The 21,698-nt window shown below is 40.4% G+C and overlaps 1 protein-coding gene across 14 annotated transcripts in view; it reads right to left on the reverse strand.

Moving 5' to 3' along the window:
• The window catches only part of TJP1 (tight junction protein 1), a 467,725-nt gene that overhangs the window by 47,247 nt on the left and 398,780 nt on the right, over positions 1-21,698 (reverse strand). For all 14 annotated transcript variants that reach the window (XM_075857911.1, XM_075857908.1, XM_075857907.1 and 11 more), the window contains 6 exons: positions 17,104-17,206; positions 15,223-15,502; positions 14,687-14,790; positions 5,240-5,408; positions 2,975-3,119; positions 1,052-1,194 (listed from right to left, as the gene is read on the reverse strand). In XM_075857911.1, the coding sequence (XP_075714026.1) occupies positions 1,052-1,194; positions 2,975-3,119; positions 5,240-5,408; positions 14,687-14,790; positions 15,223-15,502; positions 17,104-17,206 (944 nt within the window). The remainder of the gene's footprint in view (positions 1-1,051; positions 1,195-2,974; positions 3,120-5,239; positions 5,409-14,686; positions 14,791-15,222; positions 15,503-17,103; positions 17,207-21,698) is intronic.

Here is a 21,698-nt window from a genome sequence, read left to right on the forward strand (position 1 = left end):
ATTAATAATCGTTAAATTTAACATAATATAGAAGATTTAAATAGCAATATTACAAAACGACACAATTAAAAAATACCCCTCGTATTAAACCAAAAGGTGCTACCCCCAAAACAGCGCCATTATTTAGTAGATCAATAAACCATGTCAACACCAAAGCCGTCAGATGTCTGAAAGTCCAGAGAAGATCATCACTTTTTGGAATGCCATATTCTAAGGATATACATGGTCTAAATAATGTGTTTCTATTTTTGGGACATAGATGAGGCTTTAATGTAATACCAAAAAAGAACCACTATCTTTTCATTTTTTATATAGAATAATATGGGAAAAATAAAAAATTAACTGTTCTTTTCATTTAGCAATTTAATATCATTAATTGAACCAGACAAATGTATTGCTCCTATACCCGATGCGACAGTTGGAGATGAGTCATTACAGCATCACAGCTTTCCATGGCAACGGGGCACACGCGGGAAGGACCACCACGTATATTTACGTTCTAGCTGAACGGGCCACATAAATATATGTATTGTGGCCGTCTAGGGGTTACAGTCTTGTATGCAGATGAAGCAAGCTATACAAAATATCTCTGTCGTTTGCAGCGTCCAAACACTGTAGTAGGACTCTTACGTTTGCATGATAGCAATAATTACAGTGCAGACTTCTTCCTGACAGCTGCATATGATAGAGGAGCAGATGCTGATCTCAGTGATATATGACTTGATGCGTCAGATAGGAATAACCGTTTAACCCCTTCCCGACATTTGTTGTAAGTATACGCCATGGAAAGCCAGTGCTTCCCACAAAATGTCATATACTTACGACAAATCGATGGCACCGGCTCAGAAGCTGAGTCGGTGCCATCATCCCCGGAAGTCAACTGTATCTTACAGCGGACACCCTGCTGTAATGGCGGGGACCGAAGATAGCTTCGATCCCGCCATTAAACCCTTAAATGCAGCGGTCAAAAGCGATCAGAAGTGGCCAAAGCGGGAAGGGGTTAAAGTATAGAATGAGCATCAAAATAAATAATGTCATTTCTAACCGCTACCTGGAAGAGGAGGAGTCAGCTTTTCAGCTCTTTCCGGCAAAGGTTCTTCAGCGGTTCTGGACAGGGTTGCACTATTTGTAGTTTTGACAGGCGTAGATAAAGCACCAGGCTTTGACATTCTTTCATCCTCTCTACTCCGAGTGCTACATAAAGAAGATAAATCATTCAAAGTTCAGCTTTCATGACCATAGGATGCTACTAGAAATTATGCAAGATTCCGAAAAAACTAATCTGCACTACAGCCGTTACGGACGCTGCCGTGTGAACATGCCCTAACCGGTGCAGCTTCCACATTTTAGGAGGATCTGTCAGCTCTCCTGACATTTCTGTTTTAGAAATATGCATTCCCCAATGAAATAACAATTCTGTAGCATCTTTCCCTAGTACTCAGTGTTGTACCATTCTTCTTTTATTCCTCCTGCAAACGCATGAATACATTTACAACTAGGTGTTATTCTCCTGGTCATGAGTAGGGTTACTACATACTGACACTGACAATGGGTGCTGACCGGGTCAACACACCCTATTGACAAGGGGAGCGATAACCTCACACAGTCAATTTTTCAGTCTATTTATACTTTTTAGTAACACACAGAGCACAAGCATACTCAAGATAGCAAAACCAGAGATCGGTAGGAAACCGTGACAAGAATTGCATGGACCAGCAGTGCGATTACAGAAAATTACACTCAGTTTCATTGTTGGATTCACAAGTGAGTAGGTTCACACACAATATCAATATATCCCGGTCCTATATTCGGACAATTGAGGAATAGCCACATTATTTACAGACGTAGGCACCTGCATACTTCTACATAGCTCAGAGGGGTGCACAACAAAAGGATTAAAACTTAAACGGGTTGTCCAGTACATCGAGGCTTCCTCAATATGAGAAAAAAGAAAAAATTAAATGACAGTCTAAACCTACATTGCCAACAAATGTAGGGAGGCAGGCAACTTCACCAGCTCTAAGACTGATGACTAGGAGTCCGGTGTATTGTTCAATCAATCCTATTAGCCGAATGGAACTATATTTTTTGTGGCATTTTCGCGAATAACATGTTCCTGTAATATGCTGCCCTTTCCGAGGGTAGCATATTCAGTTCACATATCCAATTTAACTCAGCCACATACTATGCAAATTTTATCATTAGCCACCAACATTTAATGGATATCAAGCCTTCAGTGCTTGGCATAGGAACTATGAATTTTTACTGATGGAGGTGTTAATAAGGCCTGGTTCCTAGAAGAGACCTTTTACAAGGCATAATCAATGTACAATATTTCTGGGTTATATGGACTGCTCAACTGCACAGAAACATATGCAGCAATGCGCCTAAAAACAGACAAATGTAAACAAAACACACACACACATTATATATATATATATATATATACACACACACACAAAAAAACTGCTTCATTGTGCTTGTTACAATTGAAAAAGCCACCACGTAATACAAGATTTGCAAGGCCATAATTCTGGTAAGACAGCTTGTAACCTTGCGGTCTTTTATTAACTAGAATTACAGGAAACATGTTCCAGAAAAGATAACAATTTCAGGCCTGTTTGGAAAGATATAAAGCAGGCATTTTTTTTTATACATGGGTGTAGCACAGAATGATACAATAGGCTGGCAAATGTACACCACTGATGAAGAAAATATGTGCAAAATAAAAGCAACCAAAACTGACCGCACAGAAAACAATAGTAGTTAATAGCAACCAAAATCGGGCTTTAATCCATATAAAAACAAAACCAATTTACGGTCAGATTTATTGTAGACAGCTAAAACTAAAAAATAAAGATAGAGATACATGCATATTTAAAATGACATCGGTCACCCCAACGAAAAATTATTTATAAAACAAAACTAAAAAACAAAAACACTATGGGACAAAAAAAAGCAGAGAAGCCATCACCTGCTGTTGTTGTGCTGTTGTGGAGAATGTCTGGAATGGTCTGAAGGCTCCGATCTCTGGTCAGGAGACCGTGAACGGCTGCGGCGTGGCCGGTCATGTGAACGATTGGAATGATCTGATGTCAGCGACTGAATTTCTGAAATGTCTGTTGACCAAAACAAAATCGTTTTTAATTAAATGAGTACAATGTGCATTACATATTTTGGTTCTGTCTAAATATTGTGTAACAGTATTCAAAAGTGTCAAATACCTATAGATCTGTGATTTATAAAAGGATTTAATTTGTAAACACGATAAAGGTAAGCATACGTCACAATAAATCTATAAATAATCATGAATTGCCACCCTCTTGCTTCAATAATACGCTTTAATTTTCTTAATTATTCATTAAATAACACTAAAACCAGAGCACTTTAGCGTCTCCTTTACCATCAGCAGGCTCGAAGAATGGGCCTACTAGAGAAGAATTCACAGCCGTTTGTGGTCAATAACGGGGTACCAAAAGTATTGTATTGAACAGCACATAGAAAAAGGAATGATTCTCACCTTCTGGCACATTCTAATACTTCAATTGCCCGTCAATACATTACACAAATAACAGTTCTACGCATTGGGGTACAAAACACAAACCTAGGCTAAAATATCGCAAACCAAAAAGTAACGCACGGTTTACTAGCCACACGGTTACTACTGAATTCACACAAAACATGGGGGCTTGGACTAGGTCTATAAAGAAGACTGTAATATTGTTGATCTGACTTATATAAAATAGGACATCATTTATCAAAATCGTCCTACTGAAAAACTGGCCTGGTTTCCTTTCCTTCCTCATCCCTTATTTCTTAAACTATTTTTGAAAAATGGAAACTGTACTTGTTAAGGGAAAATATATATATTTTTTTAACAGGATAACTGCATAGTCGCTTCACATTATTATGACCACCGGCGAATATCCAGCGTAACCACCGTGTGCAGCACGGACAGCAGCTAGACGGGCTGGGAGTGACTTAATAAGTTGCCTGTAGGTTGTCTCAGGTATCTGGAGCCATGCCGACTGCAGTGCATCCCACATTTCCTGCAGGGTGTGTGGGGGAAGATCCATAGAGCGAACTAGACTATCGAGGTGGTCCCACAGATGCTCAATTGGGTTCAAGTCTGGCGAATTAGGGGGCCAGGCAAGTACTTGTGAAGTCTTGGTCTTCTAACCACTCTCGGACATTTCTAGCCATGTGACAGGTCGAATCGTCCTGCTGGAAAATTCCATCTGCACCAGGGAAGACACACATATGGATGGACGTGATCTACAACGATGGATTCATAGCCAAATCGGTTCAGAGTGCCTTCCACATGGATGAATGCGCCCAGAGAAAGCCATTAAATAATTCCCCAGACCATATAGAACGCTGCCGCCGCCAGATTATGTTCTTCCAGCAATGGTTGCAGGGTGTTTGTTCCCTGATGTTTTTCGCCGCCTTACACGCGAACGTTCATCCGTTCGATGAAGCAGAAAACGTGACTTATCGGAGAAGGCAACCCTTTGCCATAATGTGACTCGACTGTGTATATAATAGACCAGTGGTGGCAGGAACCAGTAGATCTTGATATAAGGCCACCTGGCCTATTCACATCCTGGCCTCAACACATAAGAAAACGGCCTCCTTCACAGGTTTGTGTTTCAGTGTGCCTGCCCATAACCTTGGAAAATCATATTGGGAATTGTTAGTCTAGAAATACCCCGCACTGCTGTCCTATCTAAAAACACCAGTGTTTACAGTCTCAAACACTGCTCACACAAAAACAGGACAGCAAAGTGCACATGTGGTTGTGTACAGTCTGTGGAATTTGCATATCCCCGTTTGCAGCAGAGGTGACTCTAAAACGTGCCGCCAGCCTCCAATATAGTGAGCTGGGGATACAGAAACAGCAGAGCATGCTTACTTGGCTGTTACTTTATCTCCAATAGACTGTAATGAAGAGTGACAGCATTTTTACGGCCCCTTCACTACAAATAGGGGACAAAGAGCGCAAATGTAATTTGCAGCCCTGAGATGGTCTGAGCCAAAACTGAGGGCGCCCCCTCATCATGTGCAAGGTGAACAACCAGCACCACTATAAGCAATGATGCCAGTATGTTCCGAGCCATAGACGAAACATGGAGGACTACAAATGAAGTGCGAAGAATACTGTTACCCACATAATGCTAGAGGATAGACAAAAATACGAAAGAAAAAAAAAAAGAGTAAATGAACAGCTTTTTCACCATACCGTCTCTCTCTGAAGCATTTGCAGAATGAAGGCTGTCATCTAGATCTGGGACATTCAGTAAAGTTGCTCGCTCATCCCTTTGAACAACCATTTTTAATTTACCCTTTGACCTTTCTATCAACGTTTTTGCATCAGACAAAGACATGTTTTCGGTGACAGTGCCATTAATCTGAAAAACAACAATTGAGGGATTACTGGTCATTCATGCTTAGAGTAAACGATTTCTAAAATGATTGAGCGACATATACCAAGTTAACAAAGAGTTGAGGTATTTGGTCTGTATAATTCCTGCAAGCAAAGCATGATCTCTGTCTGACTTGCTGGCACCTGCTACAGACTGCTTTTCAGAACATTATTTCTCAACTCTATTGGCCTAAATTGGTTTAGACTAAATTGTACTGAATCAAAAGTGTAGAGATCCACGTTAACATGTGCATTTTTTTAGTATTAAGTATCATGTTAACTAAACATAAGTACAACGCACATTAAATGGTTATTCCAATCACACAAACTGATGGCATATTGCTTGGATATATCATCACTTTTCAATTGGTGGGGGTCTGATTGCCGGGATCCATGCCAATGCTGAGATTAAAGGGGCTGCAGCGCTGATCTAGCAAAGTGATGGCGTATTCGAGCGACAAAGATTAAAAGAAATGAACTTAAAATGTACCTCAAATTTTATCAAAGTAATCACAAATGTAATGTATTTTTGCTGTGTGGTTTTTTTCATGTACCAGGGGTCTTTGTAAATGGCAGGTTGAAACTAGGGGTATCTCCTACTGGCAGCCGTGGCCACTGAGAAATTTACATGCAAATGGGGGGAATTAGGCCCTGTTCCCACAGAGTTATTTTACATGTTTTTTGATGCGGAAACTGCGCCTGAAAACGCGCCAAAAAACGTCCGAAAATGCCTCTCATTGATGTCAATGGGAGGCAGAGGCTTATTTTTTTCCTCTCGTGGGAAAAAGAAGTGACATGCCCCATCTTCGTTTACGCCTCTGCTTTCCCACTGACATCAATGGGAGGCAGAGAAAGCGTATTTTGCGGCGTTTTTGCCCGTGGCGCTCAATGGTCGCGAGTGAAAAACATGGCAAATGGCAGATCAAAATCAGCCTCAAAATTACAAACAGAATTTTGAGGCAGAATTTTCTTCCTGCGTGAACAGGGCCTCAGCGTCCTAGCTCCTCCTACACAGGCTATAATCCTACTGAGGACACTGAGCTAATCAGTTTGTATACAAGCAGTAGGAGAAACTAGGAGGAAAACCAAATGAAGTTAAACAGTAAACCTAGAACCAAACTCTTGATGGCTTAGAGACCAAAAACAAGAGGAATCCATCCAGTAAAGAGAGCCATTGGCCAAAAAAACAAATCTGGGTGGGAGCAGTGTTACCCAACGAACTTTGCCCAAAAATAATTTTTCAGGTAAGCAACAAAAATATATATATATTTTTTAAATAAATTTACTCTGGACAAAGAACAAGGCATCCTTCAAGAAGACAAAGCACTGAGAATAGAAATGCTAGATTATGCTTATGTTAGACTCCATGAATACTCAATGAATTACTACATATCTAACCACCAGCCAAATATTATAGACACTGGGTCAAAAGATTGCTACAATTTGGAACATTCTAAAATGTAAAGTCTGAATAGTACTCTCCAAAATTTGGTAACAAGCCATCTTTAACCCCTTCCCGACATCCGCCGTAAATATACGACGCTGTCGGGCAGTGCGTCCCGCAAAGCGTAGTACCATTACGTTGCAGTAATAGTGCGGGCTCAGGAGCTGAGCCCGCACCATCACTGCCGGGTGCCAGCTGTATGCTAAAGCTGGCACCCTGATGTATCGGCCAGTACTGGAGCTAGCCACCGATCCGGCCGATTAACCCCTCAGATGCTGCGTTCAATAGAGATCGCAGCATGTGAGGATTTTTAAGCCACCAGCACCCCAGCAACGTGATCGCTGGGTTGCCGGTGGCTGCAAAATCGATTGGAGGCCTAATACTTACATCCCGGTCTGCCAGCCACGGAAGCCTCCTATGCCCGGCTCAGCAGCGGGGCCTAAAAGGCTTCCAGTACCATCGGCAAGATGGCGCCGGCTCAGAAGCTGAGCTGGCGTCATCAGCAGTTGATGTCCGCTGTATGTTACAGCACACACCCCGATGTATCGGCAGGAACCAGAGCTAGCTCCGATTCCTGCCATTAACCCCTTCGATGCAGCGATCCAATGCGATCACTGCATCAAAGTTGTTTGTAGCAAATCGGCAGCCTGCCATGCGATGGCAAGGCTGCCAACTGCTACCAGGCCTAACAATGGCCTCCTGTCTGCCATTACGGACGTCGATTAGGCCCCCGACCGGAGCCTGATCGGCTTGCGGTCAGTGAATAACTGACAGTTCTAATACATTGCACAACATAGGTAGTGAAATGTATTAAACAATCAAACAGTTGGACCTTCAAGTCCCCTAGTGGAACTAAAGAAAAATTTAAAAAGCGTAAAAAAAAGTAAAAATATAACTTGTCAAAAATAAAATAAAAGTTTCATGTTATAACAAAAAACACGATCGCCCTTTTTCCCTTATCAAGTCATTTATTATTGAAAAAAATAATAAAACTATACATATTTGGTATCACTGCGTCCGTATTGACCTTAACTATAAAAATATTATGTTATTTGTCCCTCGCAGTGAACGCTGCAAAAAACAACCTAAAAAATAATGCCAGAAAGGCTTTTTTTTGGTCAATTTGTCTTCCAAAAATTGAACTAAAAAGTGATGAAAAATTTGCATGTATCCAAAAATGGTACCTATAAAAACTATAGCTAGTCTCGCAAAAAACAAGCCCTCAAACAGCTCCGTCAACAACAAAAAAATTAAAACGTTATGGCTCTTACAACTTGGCAAAATACATTATTTTTACAAAAGTAATTTTATTGTGCAAAAAGTTGTAAACATAAAAAAGTTCTATAAATTAGGTATCGCCGGAATAGTACTGACCGGCTGAATGTAATTTATAACGCGTGGTGAAGGCTTTTTCTAAAAAAACAAAAAACCTATGGCAGAATTGCAGTTTTTTTCATTACCTTGCATCCCAAAAAAAAAAAAAAAAAAGGATAACAAGTGATCAAAAAGTCGCATGTACCCCAAAATGGTACCAATAATAACTATAGCTCATCCCGCAAAAAAAATAACCCTCATACCACTACATCTATAAAAATGAAAAATTAGTTAAGGCTCTAATAAGTCAGGAAAGAAAAATATGCAGTTGTTCAGGCCCGAGAGGAACATTTGTTTCAAGTGGCGATTTATCGAGGCCCTAAAATTAGGGAACCAGGAATGGGAGGACTCAAACATATCCGCTGGAAGCAAGGGTGCCTGTATTATACGAGGACAACACTTCCCAGCAAAATTCCTCAAACTGCAAAGGTGCGGATTGTGGACCAAATGGGAGATGAGTAAGGACACCATTTATCAGTGCGACACTGGCCTGTGCAGAAAGGATTGCTTCACAGCGTAACAAATATTTATGGATTATTTTTTTGTTTACCCCATTATTATACCACCTGACTATGCCCCTAATATACTCTGCCCAGCTTACATATGCCCCACATTATAAAATGAAATACCAGTAAAAACTCCCAACAAAAACTACTACCAAGCAAAATCCACGCTCCAAAAGCTAAATGGCGCTCCTTCCCTTCTGAGCCCCACAGCGTGCCCAAACAGCAGTTTACTTCCACAGATATGGCATCGCCATACCTGGGAGAACCCTTTTAACAATTTTTGGGGTGTGTGTCTCCAGAGGCATTAGCTGGGCACGACATATTTCCCACTGAAATGTCACATCTAGGGAAAAAATTTAATTTTTACTTTGCACCATCCGCAGCGCAATCATTTATGGAAAAGACCTGTGGGGTGAAAATGCTCACTACAACCCTTAATAAATGCCTTGAGGGGTGTGGTTTCCAAAATGGGTCACTTCTCAGCGGTTTCTTTTATTATTTCACATCAGAGCCTCTGCAATTGTGAACCAATACTGTGTAAATTGCCAAATTAGGCCTCAATTTCGCATGATACTCTCTCACTCCTGAGCCCTGTCGATTGTCCAGGTAAAAGATTAGGGCCACATGTAGGGTGTCTCTAAAATCGGGAAGCACAGCATAATAATTACAGTGTTGTCTTGTTATGGAGACACAAGCTGGGCACCACATATTGGCATATCTATGGAAAAAATAACATTTTCACTCTGCAATATCGAGCGCACACTAATTTCTGCAAAACAGCTGCGGGGTTAAAATGCTCACTACACCCCAAGGTGAATACCTTGAGGGGTGTAGTTTCCAAAATGGGGGTCACTTGTGGGGGGATTTCCACGGTTTTAGTCCCACAGGGGCTTTGCAAATGCCACATAGCAACAAGAAACCAATCCAAGAAAATCTGTACTCCAAAAGCCAAATGGAGCTCCTTCCCTTCTGAGCCCTACTGTGTGCCCAAACAGCAGTTTATGACCACATATTGGGTATTGCCGTACTCAGGAGAAATTGCTTTACAAATGTTGTGGTACTTTTTTTCTTTTATTTATTGAGAAAATTATTTATTTTTTTAGCTAAAGCTACGTCTTATTGACGTATTCTAATAAAATCTATAAAACCCCTGTGTGGTCAAAATGCTCACTACACCCGTAGATCAATTCCTCAAGGGGTGTAGTTTCCAAAATGGGGTCACTTGTGGGAGGTTTCCACTGTTTTGTCCCCTCGAGGGCTTTGCAAATGCAACATGGCCTCCACAAACCATTCCTGCTAAATTTGAGCTCCAAATGCCTCTCTATCTGTTCTAAGCCCTGCTGTGTATCCAAACAGCCATTTAGGACTACATGTGGGGTGTGGTTTTAATCGGGAGAAATTGCTTTACAAATGTGTCGGTGCTTTTTCTCCTTTAGTCCTTGTGGAAATGAGAAAAAATTAGCTAAACCTACATTTTCTTTGAAAGAATGTAGATTTTAATTTTCACGGCCCACTTCCAATAATTTCTGCAATAAACCTGCGAGGTCAAAATGCCCACTATAACCCTAGATAATTTCCTTGAGGGGGTCTAGTTTCCCAAATGGGGTCACTTTTGGGGGATTTCCACTGTTTTGGCACCGCAAGAGCCTTTCAAACCTGACATGGTGCCTAAAATATTTTCTAATAAAAAGGAGGCCCCAAGATCTACTAGGTACTCCTTTACTTCTGAGGCCGATGCTTCAGTCCATAAGCACACTAAGGCCACATTTAGAATATTTCTAAAAATTGCAGACTCTGGGCAATAAATATTGAGTTGCATTTCTCTGGTAAAACTTTGTGTTATAAAAAAAAATGGATTAAAAATGAATTTCTGAAAAAAAAGGAAATTTGTAAATTTCACCTCTACTTTGCTTTAATTCCTGTGAAACGTCTAAAGGGTTAAGAAACTTTCTAAATGCTGTTTTGAATACTTTCTGGGTTTCTAATAAATAAGGCCTTCAAAGCCACTTCAGATCTGAACTGGCCCCTGTAAAAATAGCCTTTTGAATTTTTCTTGAAAATGTGAGAAATTACAGCTAAAGTTCTAAGCCTTGTAATGTCCTAAAAAAATAAAATGATGCTCAAAAAACGATGCCAACATAAAGTAGACATATGGGGGATGTTAATTAGCGACTATTTTGTGTGGTATAACTGCCTGTCTTACAAGGAGATACATTTAAATTGAAATAAATTTTGGTGTTTTTCACAATTAAATACTGAATGTATAGAGCAAATTTTGCCAGTAACAAAGTATAATGTGTCACGAGAAAACAATGTCAGAGTCGCTTGGATAGGTGAAAGCATCCCGAAGTTATTACCACATAAAGTGAAATATGTCAGATTTGAAAAATGAGGCTCTGTCAGGAAGGTCAAAAGTAGCCAAAGTGGGAAGGGGTTAAAGCCTTAACACTGGAAAACAAATGATCGGCAAATCACGGGAAAGAAAAAAAAAATCGTTCTATGCTGTATAGAGATATGCAGCCTCACAAATCTTTGCCACTGATGAAGGCAGAAGACCAAAGTACCACATCAGCAGTTTAATCCCTACATTGTTCATCCATGAATAAGACTACTCCTGATTCTAGCAACTGAGAAACGTAAACTCAGCTAGTGTATTGATCAAGATTCCCATGAACTGTTGATAAAGCGTCACTGCTGGAATGAGAAGACAGGCACATCTGTGAAACAAAGATTGCCAATAATCCAAAACTACAATACAAGCAGAAAAAGGTGCTTTTCAATTCAGAAGATGAAATCGCTGCATTCTTTTGGACAGAGACATCTTTTAGCTCAGAATGTCCAGATAAAACACAATTTTTGCCAAAAGAAAGAGACACAATTGTAAAATCAATATAAAGCAAACAGCAGCTCACTATATAAAAACATAATATAACAACATTACTGTTTGGGTTAATGCAGTAAAAATCCTGATTTGTTGCTTTTATTGTTACACTGTTCATTTCACTAGTAAGTCAATTACCATATTCTCTTATTCCTTTCACTGACCGGACATGGTTAAATCGTAAAACATTCCACACAATATCAATATCATTTATTACATCTTTTTGCAAAACTGTTTAGAAGGAGCCCAAACACCTGTTAGCCACTCTGCAGGATATATGCCAACCGACCAATGCTGCAAAATGTGTGGGGTAAAAAAATAAGATAATGGTGGTAAATAAAAACATGCTATCCAGAACAAGAAGGCAGAAAAATAAATGTGCCTGCAGCTGAAATATAGCAGGACACAATGAGCGGCTGAATGTACATTTCTTGCTGGATTTGATCTTAGAGGGAGGCTACTGGTCTTATAAAGTGATGGCATTTGCCTAGGATATGCCATTACTATATTATGGGGGCCTACCTCAGGAACCCCCCAGTGCTCCTGAGAATTAAAGGCCTCAGCGCTGCACCCCTTTCAAAGGCCCTGTTCACACAGTGTTTTTTTATGAGTTTTTTGACGCAGAAACCGCGCCCAAAAACTCCTCAAAAACCGCCTGAAAATGCCTCCCATTGATTTCAATGGGAGTTGGACGAGTTTTTTTACCGCGAGTAAAAAAAAACGCGTCGCAGTAAAAAGAAGCGTCATGACCCATCTTGAGGCAGTTTCCGCCTCCAAAACCCCATTTCAATCAGTCAGAAAGAGGAAAAAAAAACCTTGACGAGTGTTTTGACGAGTTTTTGTCAAACCACTGTGCAAAAACCTACTGGAGCAGTTTTTGCAGGAGGAATTTTCCTCCTGCAAAAAACTCCATGTGAACACAGCCGAATACTAATGGCAGGAAGGAAACTCCTATTAAAATATAAAAACTTTTACTGATTATACAAATAAAATAGAACAAAACAAAGAAAGACACCCTGGTGTTCGTGTTTTTATATAATTACTGTAGGTTAATTAGGACAGTCAAAGATCTCAAGGACTAATGCAACACTTTGTTCTATTAGATATCCAAAAGTGTGCCCTCTTTAATTCAGTTCTCTCTCAGGCAGTGTGTTGTTGCTCCTTCTATATTAAACACTATAGATTTTGGTCTATTGGCGACCCACTGAAGCCTGTCGTAGCACTGTCCCTAAAACGTGACCAACCAGAGGCTATTCATGCACTCTAAAAAGAGCGACCCCTGATTGACTTGAGTTTGAGACCGAATATCTGTTAAAAACCCCTATATAAGACCTAGCCTCAACATGTTTCGCCAGAATTTTAGCTGGCTCATCAGGAAGCAGACTAATATAGTAACGGGATACAATCAAAATTGTCAGTGACCCTTCCTAAAGGTAGTACTACACGGCCCAACGTGAGCCGTGTAAACGAACGTCGATTAACAAGACAGCTTGTTGATCGGCACTCGTTTGCTCCTTTCACAAGGAGACGAGCGCTCATTACTCCAATCACTCGTCTCCATACAGTTCTATCGTATCAGCAGCACGACTCCCTGTTTACATAGGGAGATGTTCTGCCTACAACAATTAAAAGTTTATGCATTTAAAACAATGCAATTAGCCGATAAACGAGCGTTTGCTAACTCATTCTATGAACGCATGTTTGCCCGATAATCGGCCAGTGTTAAAGGGCCTTTAGTCTTCCCTACTTGAATGGAGCTCTGTTGCACTTCCCTGCACAGTGCCATGGCGCCGCTGGACAGAAAAAAACAGTGAAAAGGCCACAGGGCTAAAACAGTGCTGCGACGCCATCATCCTCAGGATTGTTAGGTGCTTCAGTACTCCACTGATCATAAAGTGATGGCGTATCATAGCTATAGGTAAGCATTTCAGAAGATGGGAATACACCTTTAACCACTGAATGCACCATGATGTACATTTCTTAAAGGCTCCATGAAGTACAGGTACTTCACGATGATCGCACAGGCACAGAAGATGCCTGCACGATCAGCGGCAGGAGCCGGGAGGTCACTGAAAGTTGGTCTCTTGCTTTATCAGCAGCGAAACCTTAGACGCTGAAATAAATAGCGACCGCAGCATCTATGGATTTTGACAAAAGAAAGAAACTCCCTTAGTCTTCCCATCGGCACTCCGTGACGTGATTGCAAAGGCCCCCAGGTCTACTATCTATTAGGCTATGGCAGGGAGATGGCCTTATAGATTGCCTCCCAGTGTAACACGGATGCTACAAATTCCAAACTATGGCCACCACCGCAAAAAAAAAAAAAAAAGAAGTATAAAAAAATACCCACATTACAATGTACCCCAAAACGGTACCAATAAAAACTACTACTAATCCTGCAACAAACATGCCATCATACGGCTATGTCAACGGAAAAATATAAAAGGTTATGGGTCTCTGAATGCAGCAACATAAAAATGACTATTTTCCATAAAACACGTTAGGTCTATTTCACATCTGTATTGGAAGCTCCGTTAGGGCCCTCAGTTACACATTCCACCAAAAATACCGGAAACAACAACGCAGCGTGCTGCACTATGGTTTCCAGTAAAACCACGGACAACTCCACAGAACCAATTAAAGTCAATGGGTTACGTCGGCCAGCGGTGGGTGGGGTCAATGGTGCAATGGAATCGGCGCTTACGGTTATTCCCGTGTTCTGCTCCTCAGACGGAATAGAACAGAATAACTAGCGCAGTTGTGAACACAGCCAAGGTACTAAAATATCCCCAAAAAAAAAACTATACTTCTTTGATATGTCTGCATTCGTACCAAACTGTAGAATAAAAACTAACCTGTTATTTTTACCGCACTATAAAATGCGGGGGTGGGGGGAGAGAAGGCACAATACATTGAGATCCTCAGCTACAAAACACAAATGACAGCCTCACTTGGACAAAAGAGAATGGCAGATTTACAAATGTGAGATCCACATCTAACATTCCCGAAATACAAGTACATAAAAAATATATGGATACATGTAAATGTTATAAACGTACCTTAAGCACAACGTCTCCTTCCTGAATATTTCCATCTCTCGCTGCCAGGCTATCTTGAGATATTTCTTTTACAAAAATGTGGCTAGCTAATCTCAAACCATATTCTGCAAGACAATAACAGAGATCACAATTACACATAGCACGTTATCAGGTGAAAATTACATCTGAAAGTCAGTTACTATGTACTATGCACAGTATGAAGCAGAAGGCAATCGATATAAGAAGTTCTTCCTTTTGACAGCACATGCGCAGAGTCTGGATGCCTGTATATATGGCTAACACAGAATACATTATGCCCATAACCAAACCGCTTTGTAGATATGAATTTGTATTACACAGCCAAGATGGATAAAAGCCCTTCTAAATCTTTTTCTACAATTCAATTTTTTTTTAATTTTCAATAAAGAAAATGCAGCACATCACAGCTTTAAAAATGAGTAAATAAATGTGTAAAAAACACAAAAACTAACCAAAAAAACACAACATAAAAGCAATAATGCTGAAAGTGCTATTCGATTTTAACGGCAGTAACAAACCTTCATTTTTTCTGGATTTCACCAAGGTCACTTTGGTAGGTTTTGGAGGTTGACTGGAAGCGATGGATCTTCTGTCTGATCTGGGTGACAAACTTCTCTCTCGGCTGGCACTTCTGTCCCTCACCCAGCTCTTTTCACTCCTCTTGCTGGCACCAGGTCCACCATGGGCATTTCTCTGGTCTGGCATATCCTCCTCATAACTGTCCCCTTCATTCTCGGATGCAGGTTCTGGATCAGGACGAGCCACTGGAAGCTGTACTTTTTTCTTCCGCCGTATAGTCTAAGTTAGTTTATGGAGAGAAAAAAAAAAAAAAAAAGTGAACACATTTATAAGAAAATATACACAATGCGAAGGCTAAATTCACAAGACCGTTGTCTCCCGCTTAGGTCTTTTCCGTCAGAGGAAGAGATGAACGAAAATCCAAATGGAAAGCATCGCTTCTGTTTGAATGAACATTGATTTCAATAGGAATTCTTGTGTTTGTTTTTTTTAGGGACGGTTTCAGTTTTTTTCATGGAAGCAAAAGTGCTACAGACTGCCCTTCTGCTTCTGTGGAAAAAAAAACCCACAAAACTAGCGCAAAAGAGGCAACCAGAATCCAACTGGAACAAAATAATTACCATTGAAATCAATGGTAATTCAAACGGAAGTGATGCTTTCCGTTTTGATTTTCGGTCATCTCTTCCTCTGACGGAAGAGACAACAGTAGTGTGAACTTAGCCTTAAAGAGGCTCTGTCACCAGATTTTGCAACCCCTATCTGCTATTGCAGCAGATCGGCGCTGCAATGTAGATTACAGTAACGTTTTTATTTTTTAAAAACGAGCATTTTTGGCCAAGTTATGACCATTTTTGTAGTTATGCAAATGAGGCTTGCAAAAGTCCAAGTGGGTGTGTTTAAAAGTAAAAGTCCAAGTGGGCGTGTATTATGTGCGTACATCGGGGCGTTTTTAATACTTTTACTAGCTGGCCGTTCTGATGAGAAGTATCATCCACTTCTCTTCACAACGCCCAGCTTCTGCCAGATCACGCTGTGACGTCACTCACAGGTCCTGCATCGTGTCAGACGAGCGAGGACACATCGGCACCAGAAACTACAGTTGATTCTGCAGCAGCATCAGCGTTTGCAGGTAAGTAGCTACATCGACTTACCTGCTAACGCCGATGCTGCTGCAGAATCAACTGAAGCCTCTGGTGCCGATGTGTCCTCGCTCGTCTGACACGATGCAGGACCTGTGAGTGACGTCACAGCGTGATCTGGCAGAAGCTGGGCGTTGTGAAGAGAAGTGGATGATACTTCTCATCAGAACGGCCAGCTAGTAAAAGTATTAAAAACGCCCCGATGTACGCACATAATACACGCCCACTTGGACTTTTACTTTTAAACACACCCACTTGGACTTTTGCAAGCCTCATTTGCATAACTACAAAAATGGTCATAACTTGGCCAAAAATGCTCGTTTTTTTAAAAATAAAAACGTTACTGTAATCTACATTGCAGCGCCTATCTGCTGCAATAGCAGATAGGGGTTGCAAAATCTGGTGACAGAGCCTCTTTAACCCTTAAGAAGCAAACTCAAAACTATATTCTTTTTAAAAGGTTGTCAAATTTCACAATGAATACAAATTTTGCAGAATTGATCATTTACCTGGTCAGTGAGTGCTTAGCAAGAAATGGAACACTGACTTCTCTGCATTTTAATCTGTGCAGAGTTCAAAACTACAGCAATAAAATTAAAAAAAAAAAAAAAAAAAAACAATACTAGCATTAAAGCGGTTCCAAAGAAAATGTAAGCACTTCTAAACGTTACTATACCAAGCTTGTAAAGGTTCTAATAACTAATACATAAAACAGTGATTTTAAATATAAAGTGGACTTACAATTTTGGCATTTTTACCACTCTTCCTTAACTGCTGAACTGCAAAGGCGTGCTCAACATTATCCATGGAGACCCCATTGACCATTGCAACCCGGTCATTTTCCCTGTAAAGAGAAATAAACGTAGTTTTAATACCCTTTACCAGAAGCCTGAAAGCAGGATCAAGCAGCCCGTTACCCACAAATAGAATCCACTTTTATATATTTCCCGCAAACAGTGTTGGATGCATGGAAGAGTCCCCTGTACTAACACTTTTCACGAGATAACATTTCAGAAGTCATTTCCATCAACCTTCACCTTAGCTCAATAAAAGATCTTCTTTGTTTTAAAGATATCCCTGCCAGCATTTCATTTTACATCGTCCGTATTTAGGAGGTACTAATCCTTCTCAATGAATTAGAATATCAAAAAGTAAATTTCAAGAGTGAAACTCATATTATATAGATTCATTACACACAGAGTGATCTATTTCCAGCCTTTTTTTTCTTTTAATGTTGATGATTATGGCGAACAGTTAATGAAAACCCAAAATTTAGTGTCTCAGAAAATAAGAATATTACATAAGCCAAATTTCAAAAATTATTGTTACTGCCGAAATGTTGGCCTACTGAAAAGTATGTACAGTATATTCCCTCAATACTTGGTCGGGGCTCCTTTTGCATGAATTACTGTATCAATGCGGCGTGGCATGGAGGTGATCACCCTGTGGCACTGCTGAGATATTATGGAAGCCCAGGTTGCTTTGATAGCGGCCTTCAGCTCGTCTGCATTGTTGGGTCTGGTGTCTCATCTTCTTCTTGACAATACCCCATAGATTCTCTATGGGGTGTAGGTCAGGTGAGTTTGCTGGCCACTCAAGCGCAGGGATACTGTGGTTATTAAACCAGGTATTGGTACTTTTGGCAGTGTAGGCAGGTGCCAAGTCCTGCTGGAAAATTAAATCAGCATCTCCATAAAGCGTGTCCGCAGAGGGAAGCATGAAGTGCTCGAAAATTTCCTGCTAGACGGCAGCATTGACTCTGGACTTGATATAACACAGTGGACCAACACTGCTGCTCAGTGGCCCAAAGTCCTGTTTTCAGATGAAAGTAAATGTTGTATTTCATTTGGAAATCAAGGTCCCGAAGTCTGGAGGAAGAGTGGAGAGGCGTCAATCCAAGTTGCTTGCGGTCCAGTGTGGAGTTTCCAGTGTCAGTGATGGTTTGGGGGCCATGTCATCTGCTGGCGTCGGTCCAGCTTATATAATATTCTAATTTTCTGAGACACTAAATTTTGGGTTTTCATTAACTGTTCGCCATAATCATCAACAATAAAAGAAAAAGATGCTGGAAATAGATCACTCTGTGTGTAATGAATCTATATAATATATGAGAGAGACTTTTATATTGAATTACTGAAATAAATTAACTTTTTGATGATATTCTATTTCATTGAGCAGGACTAGTATATCCAGTCATCGAGCATCAAGTTTTAGCAGTGTCGCCAGCTCTACATCAACCCCTTGGCGACATCTGCCGTACGCAGTGGGTATCTAACTAAACGTTGTGATCACTATAAAGCAGACAGTGGGGTCCCACTTTTAGCCAGAAATATACATTTTCATTCATTTTTATGTAAAGTCTTATTTTAAAATGTGTGTATAAGGTGCGGAGTGCCATTTTTGCTAATATTCCAGGGGTCTACTTTAAAAAGCTATATAGGTAGGGGGCTTAGTATGACTTTATTTTGTAAATATTAAAAGTGTAATAATGGTCCTGGCTACCAGAAGTGAAAAATGTCCAAAAATCCCCGGTTAGAAAAAGGGTTTAAAAGCAAAAAGCTTAACCTATTTCTTCAGTTAAATAATGTAATTAATAAAAATAATATACATAATTAGCATCAAAGTAACAAATAAATTTAAAAAATGGCAGAATTATTTTTGGTCACCTCCCCTTCCAAAAAAAAAAAAAAAAAAAAAAGTGATCAAAGCAGTTGTATGCACCACAAAAGCCCTCATACAGTCCCATCGACCTAAAATACTTTTTGTAGGGAGGTATGACAAGATCATGTCTATCAGAAGCTTAAGTTACATACGGCTGTGTTCTGTTGAGGGGTTCCGTCGGAGGTTTCCATCGGGTTAACCCCTCAGCGGAAAGCAAACTGAAACCTCAGCTTCAGTTTCGCTCACCATTGAACACAATGGTGACGGAAACCTAGCAAATGGTTTCCGGCTGTCACCATTGTGATAGGGTTCGGTCATTTTGACGGAATCAATAGCGCAGTCGACTATTCAGCGGAAAGGAACGGTGATGTGAACAGGCCCTACATCATTTAGAATTGTAAGCAGGATGCTGGAGAATCACATATGCAGATCTAAGGCGCAGGAGTGGCTGCAGCTTCACCCTCTGTCACAGTTGGGAAAGAAATTCATTAATCCAGCCCATTGAAGGGAGGAGTAGAGAGGATTGCTTGGCTATAGTCTTACATAAACTACAAGAAGATGCCTGGAGTAAATTCCGTGCCAAAAGAAGAATACACAGGGCTAAGAACATTTGTAGTGGTCACCCAGTGCACTGCTGAACTGTTGTTAAGCAACAGCATCTGATACCTTATTATCCAGAAACCTACAAGAGGCTACACTGACATCAGACACGACCACAGGTTAAAAAACGGTACAAACACACATGGCAAACTTTGGTATTCACATGAGTTTTTAAGTATTCTCCAGCTAGCTTCACCTTAAGCGGACCAAACAGAGAGATTTTGGTTGGCCGTAAAGGACGATTTTGACCAATTTTTGACGACCAATGTTGATTCGTCGTGACAGGAATGAGCATGATAGAAGTGTGACTGAAGACATATCTGTGGAAAAGTCGATCTGCCGTGTTGGAATGTATCGCTCATGTTCGGTTGCACTCTTGTAAAGTTCATGCCAAAACGACAGATCTGCATCTCATCAATAAAAGAGACCACACCACAGGTCAATATACCGAGCCACAACGACAACCTTCACAGACCAACTATGAACTGTGTCCGGTAAGCTTTAGACTAGGGGCTATTGACATATGAAAATAGTTTATAAACAACTTCATATTACGATCTTCCAGGGTACAGGGGCTTAAATATCCTAAGACTTTCCATCCAAAAGTAATAGTCTGATGAGAGAGGTAAAAGTCTAATTTTTGTGTCCATACAGGGCCGTCTAAAGGCATCAGTAGCCACTGGTACTGCCTACTAGTAGGCACACACTACCGCACCCATCCAGATGGCAGGTAGAGAAGACATCTATTATGTGTACATGCAAGAAGAAGCAGTTTTAGTTTAATGGGGTTGGGGGGGGGGGGGGAGATGCAAACAGCTTTAAGGGGCTAAAAAGATGATGAAGTAAAATTCTGCAGAAGTGCTAACATTCAACTAAAGAATAGCAGGTTCATAAAATAACAACGCATCTAATCAAAGTATTTCATTTCTAATTAATTCATTGTGCAAGAACATAAACAGTATACCACAAAACACATGCAAAACGAAAATGCATAGGTCAGAGAAATTTGGATTAATAATATATCACTCAATGATCCATTGTTGTAAAAGACCATCAATATAAAGACGAGCAGATTCTGCTTCACAGGTGTTAATGCAGAGTTCATCCATTTTTAGCTGGTTGTGCTAACGTACTTAAAAGCAAAGGTGTTATGGTGTAATTCATGCATATTCACTTCACACTCGGTTTTATTTTAAGATTTTTATTACAGGTTTACAACATTTACTTTTAACGGCAAAGGGAACCCTGATTTAACATTTTAACTGTAGAAGGCTTAGAGGAAGGGCTATTTCCAAATCCGCAGCCTTCTTGACTAAGATGGTGCGCTGCATAATACAAGTAAGTGGGAGCTACTGCAGTCTTTATAGGACAAGCTAATATTCCAAGGTGTTCTCTATTCATGCTACAGGATTTACATATGGCTGACTACTCAGAAACACATCACGTCATATTTCTATAAAATTATCACAGCGGGGAAAATGTTTATTGGAAATTTATGACTACACATCTCTGCTCAATCTAAAAAGAATATGGATTGCGCATTCCAATCTCTGTGCTACTGCTTATAATAAAGGCCCCTTATACACAGTGTACCCAATACAGTAAAAATGTTAATATTGTGGCACATCCGGGAGGGAAAACTCACTCCTTGGACATTAGACATATTTACACAGAAGAACATACACATACTTGTCGGGACCGGTCATGGTCCTGGTCATACAGCTTGTAATAAACGCCATCATTCCGATATCTATTTTATTGAATCTCAGCAGGAAAGCAGAAACCATTTATGGCAGCGTATGTGTAGATGCCATATATTGGCCTATATTACATTCAGGCGTTAGCGAACAGAACAGCGACACCCAAACCTCAGTGCTGATGAACGTATGTATGAATAATGGCGCCAGAACGACTAGGTCTGCGCATGTCATCCGTTTGTAATGTAGGCCAACATCAATGTAATCATCACTTCGGTTGCCACATACGCTTTGCCACTTATGTACTGAGCCCCAATGAAATGGATAAAAGCATGATGCGTCATTGCCAGCCGCACAACTTGGATACGTCCCTAAATA

Source organism: Rhinoderma darwinii, chromosome 3 (genome assembly GCF_050947455.1).
Source record: "Rhinoderma darwinii isolate aRhiDar2 chromosome 3, aRhiDar2.hap1, whole genome shotgun sequence".
NCBI classification, from domain to species: Eukaryota; Metazoa; Chordata; class Amphibia; order Anura; family Rhinodermatidae; genus Rhinoderma; species Rhinoderma darwinii.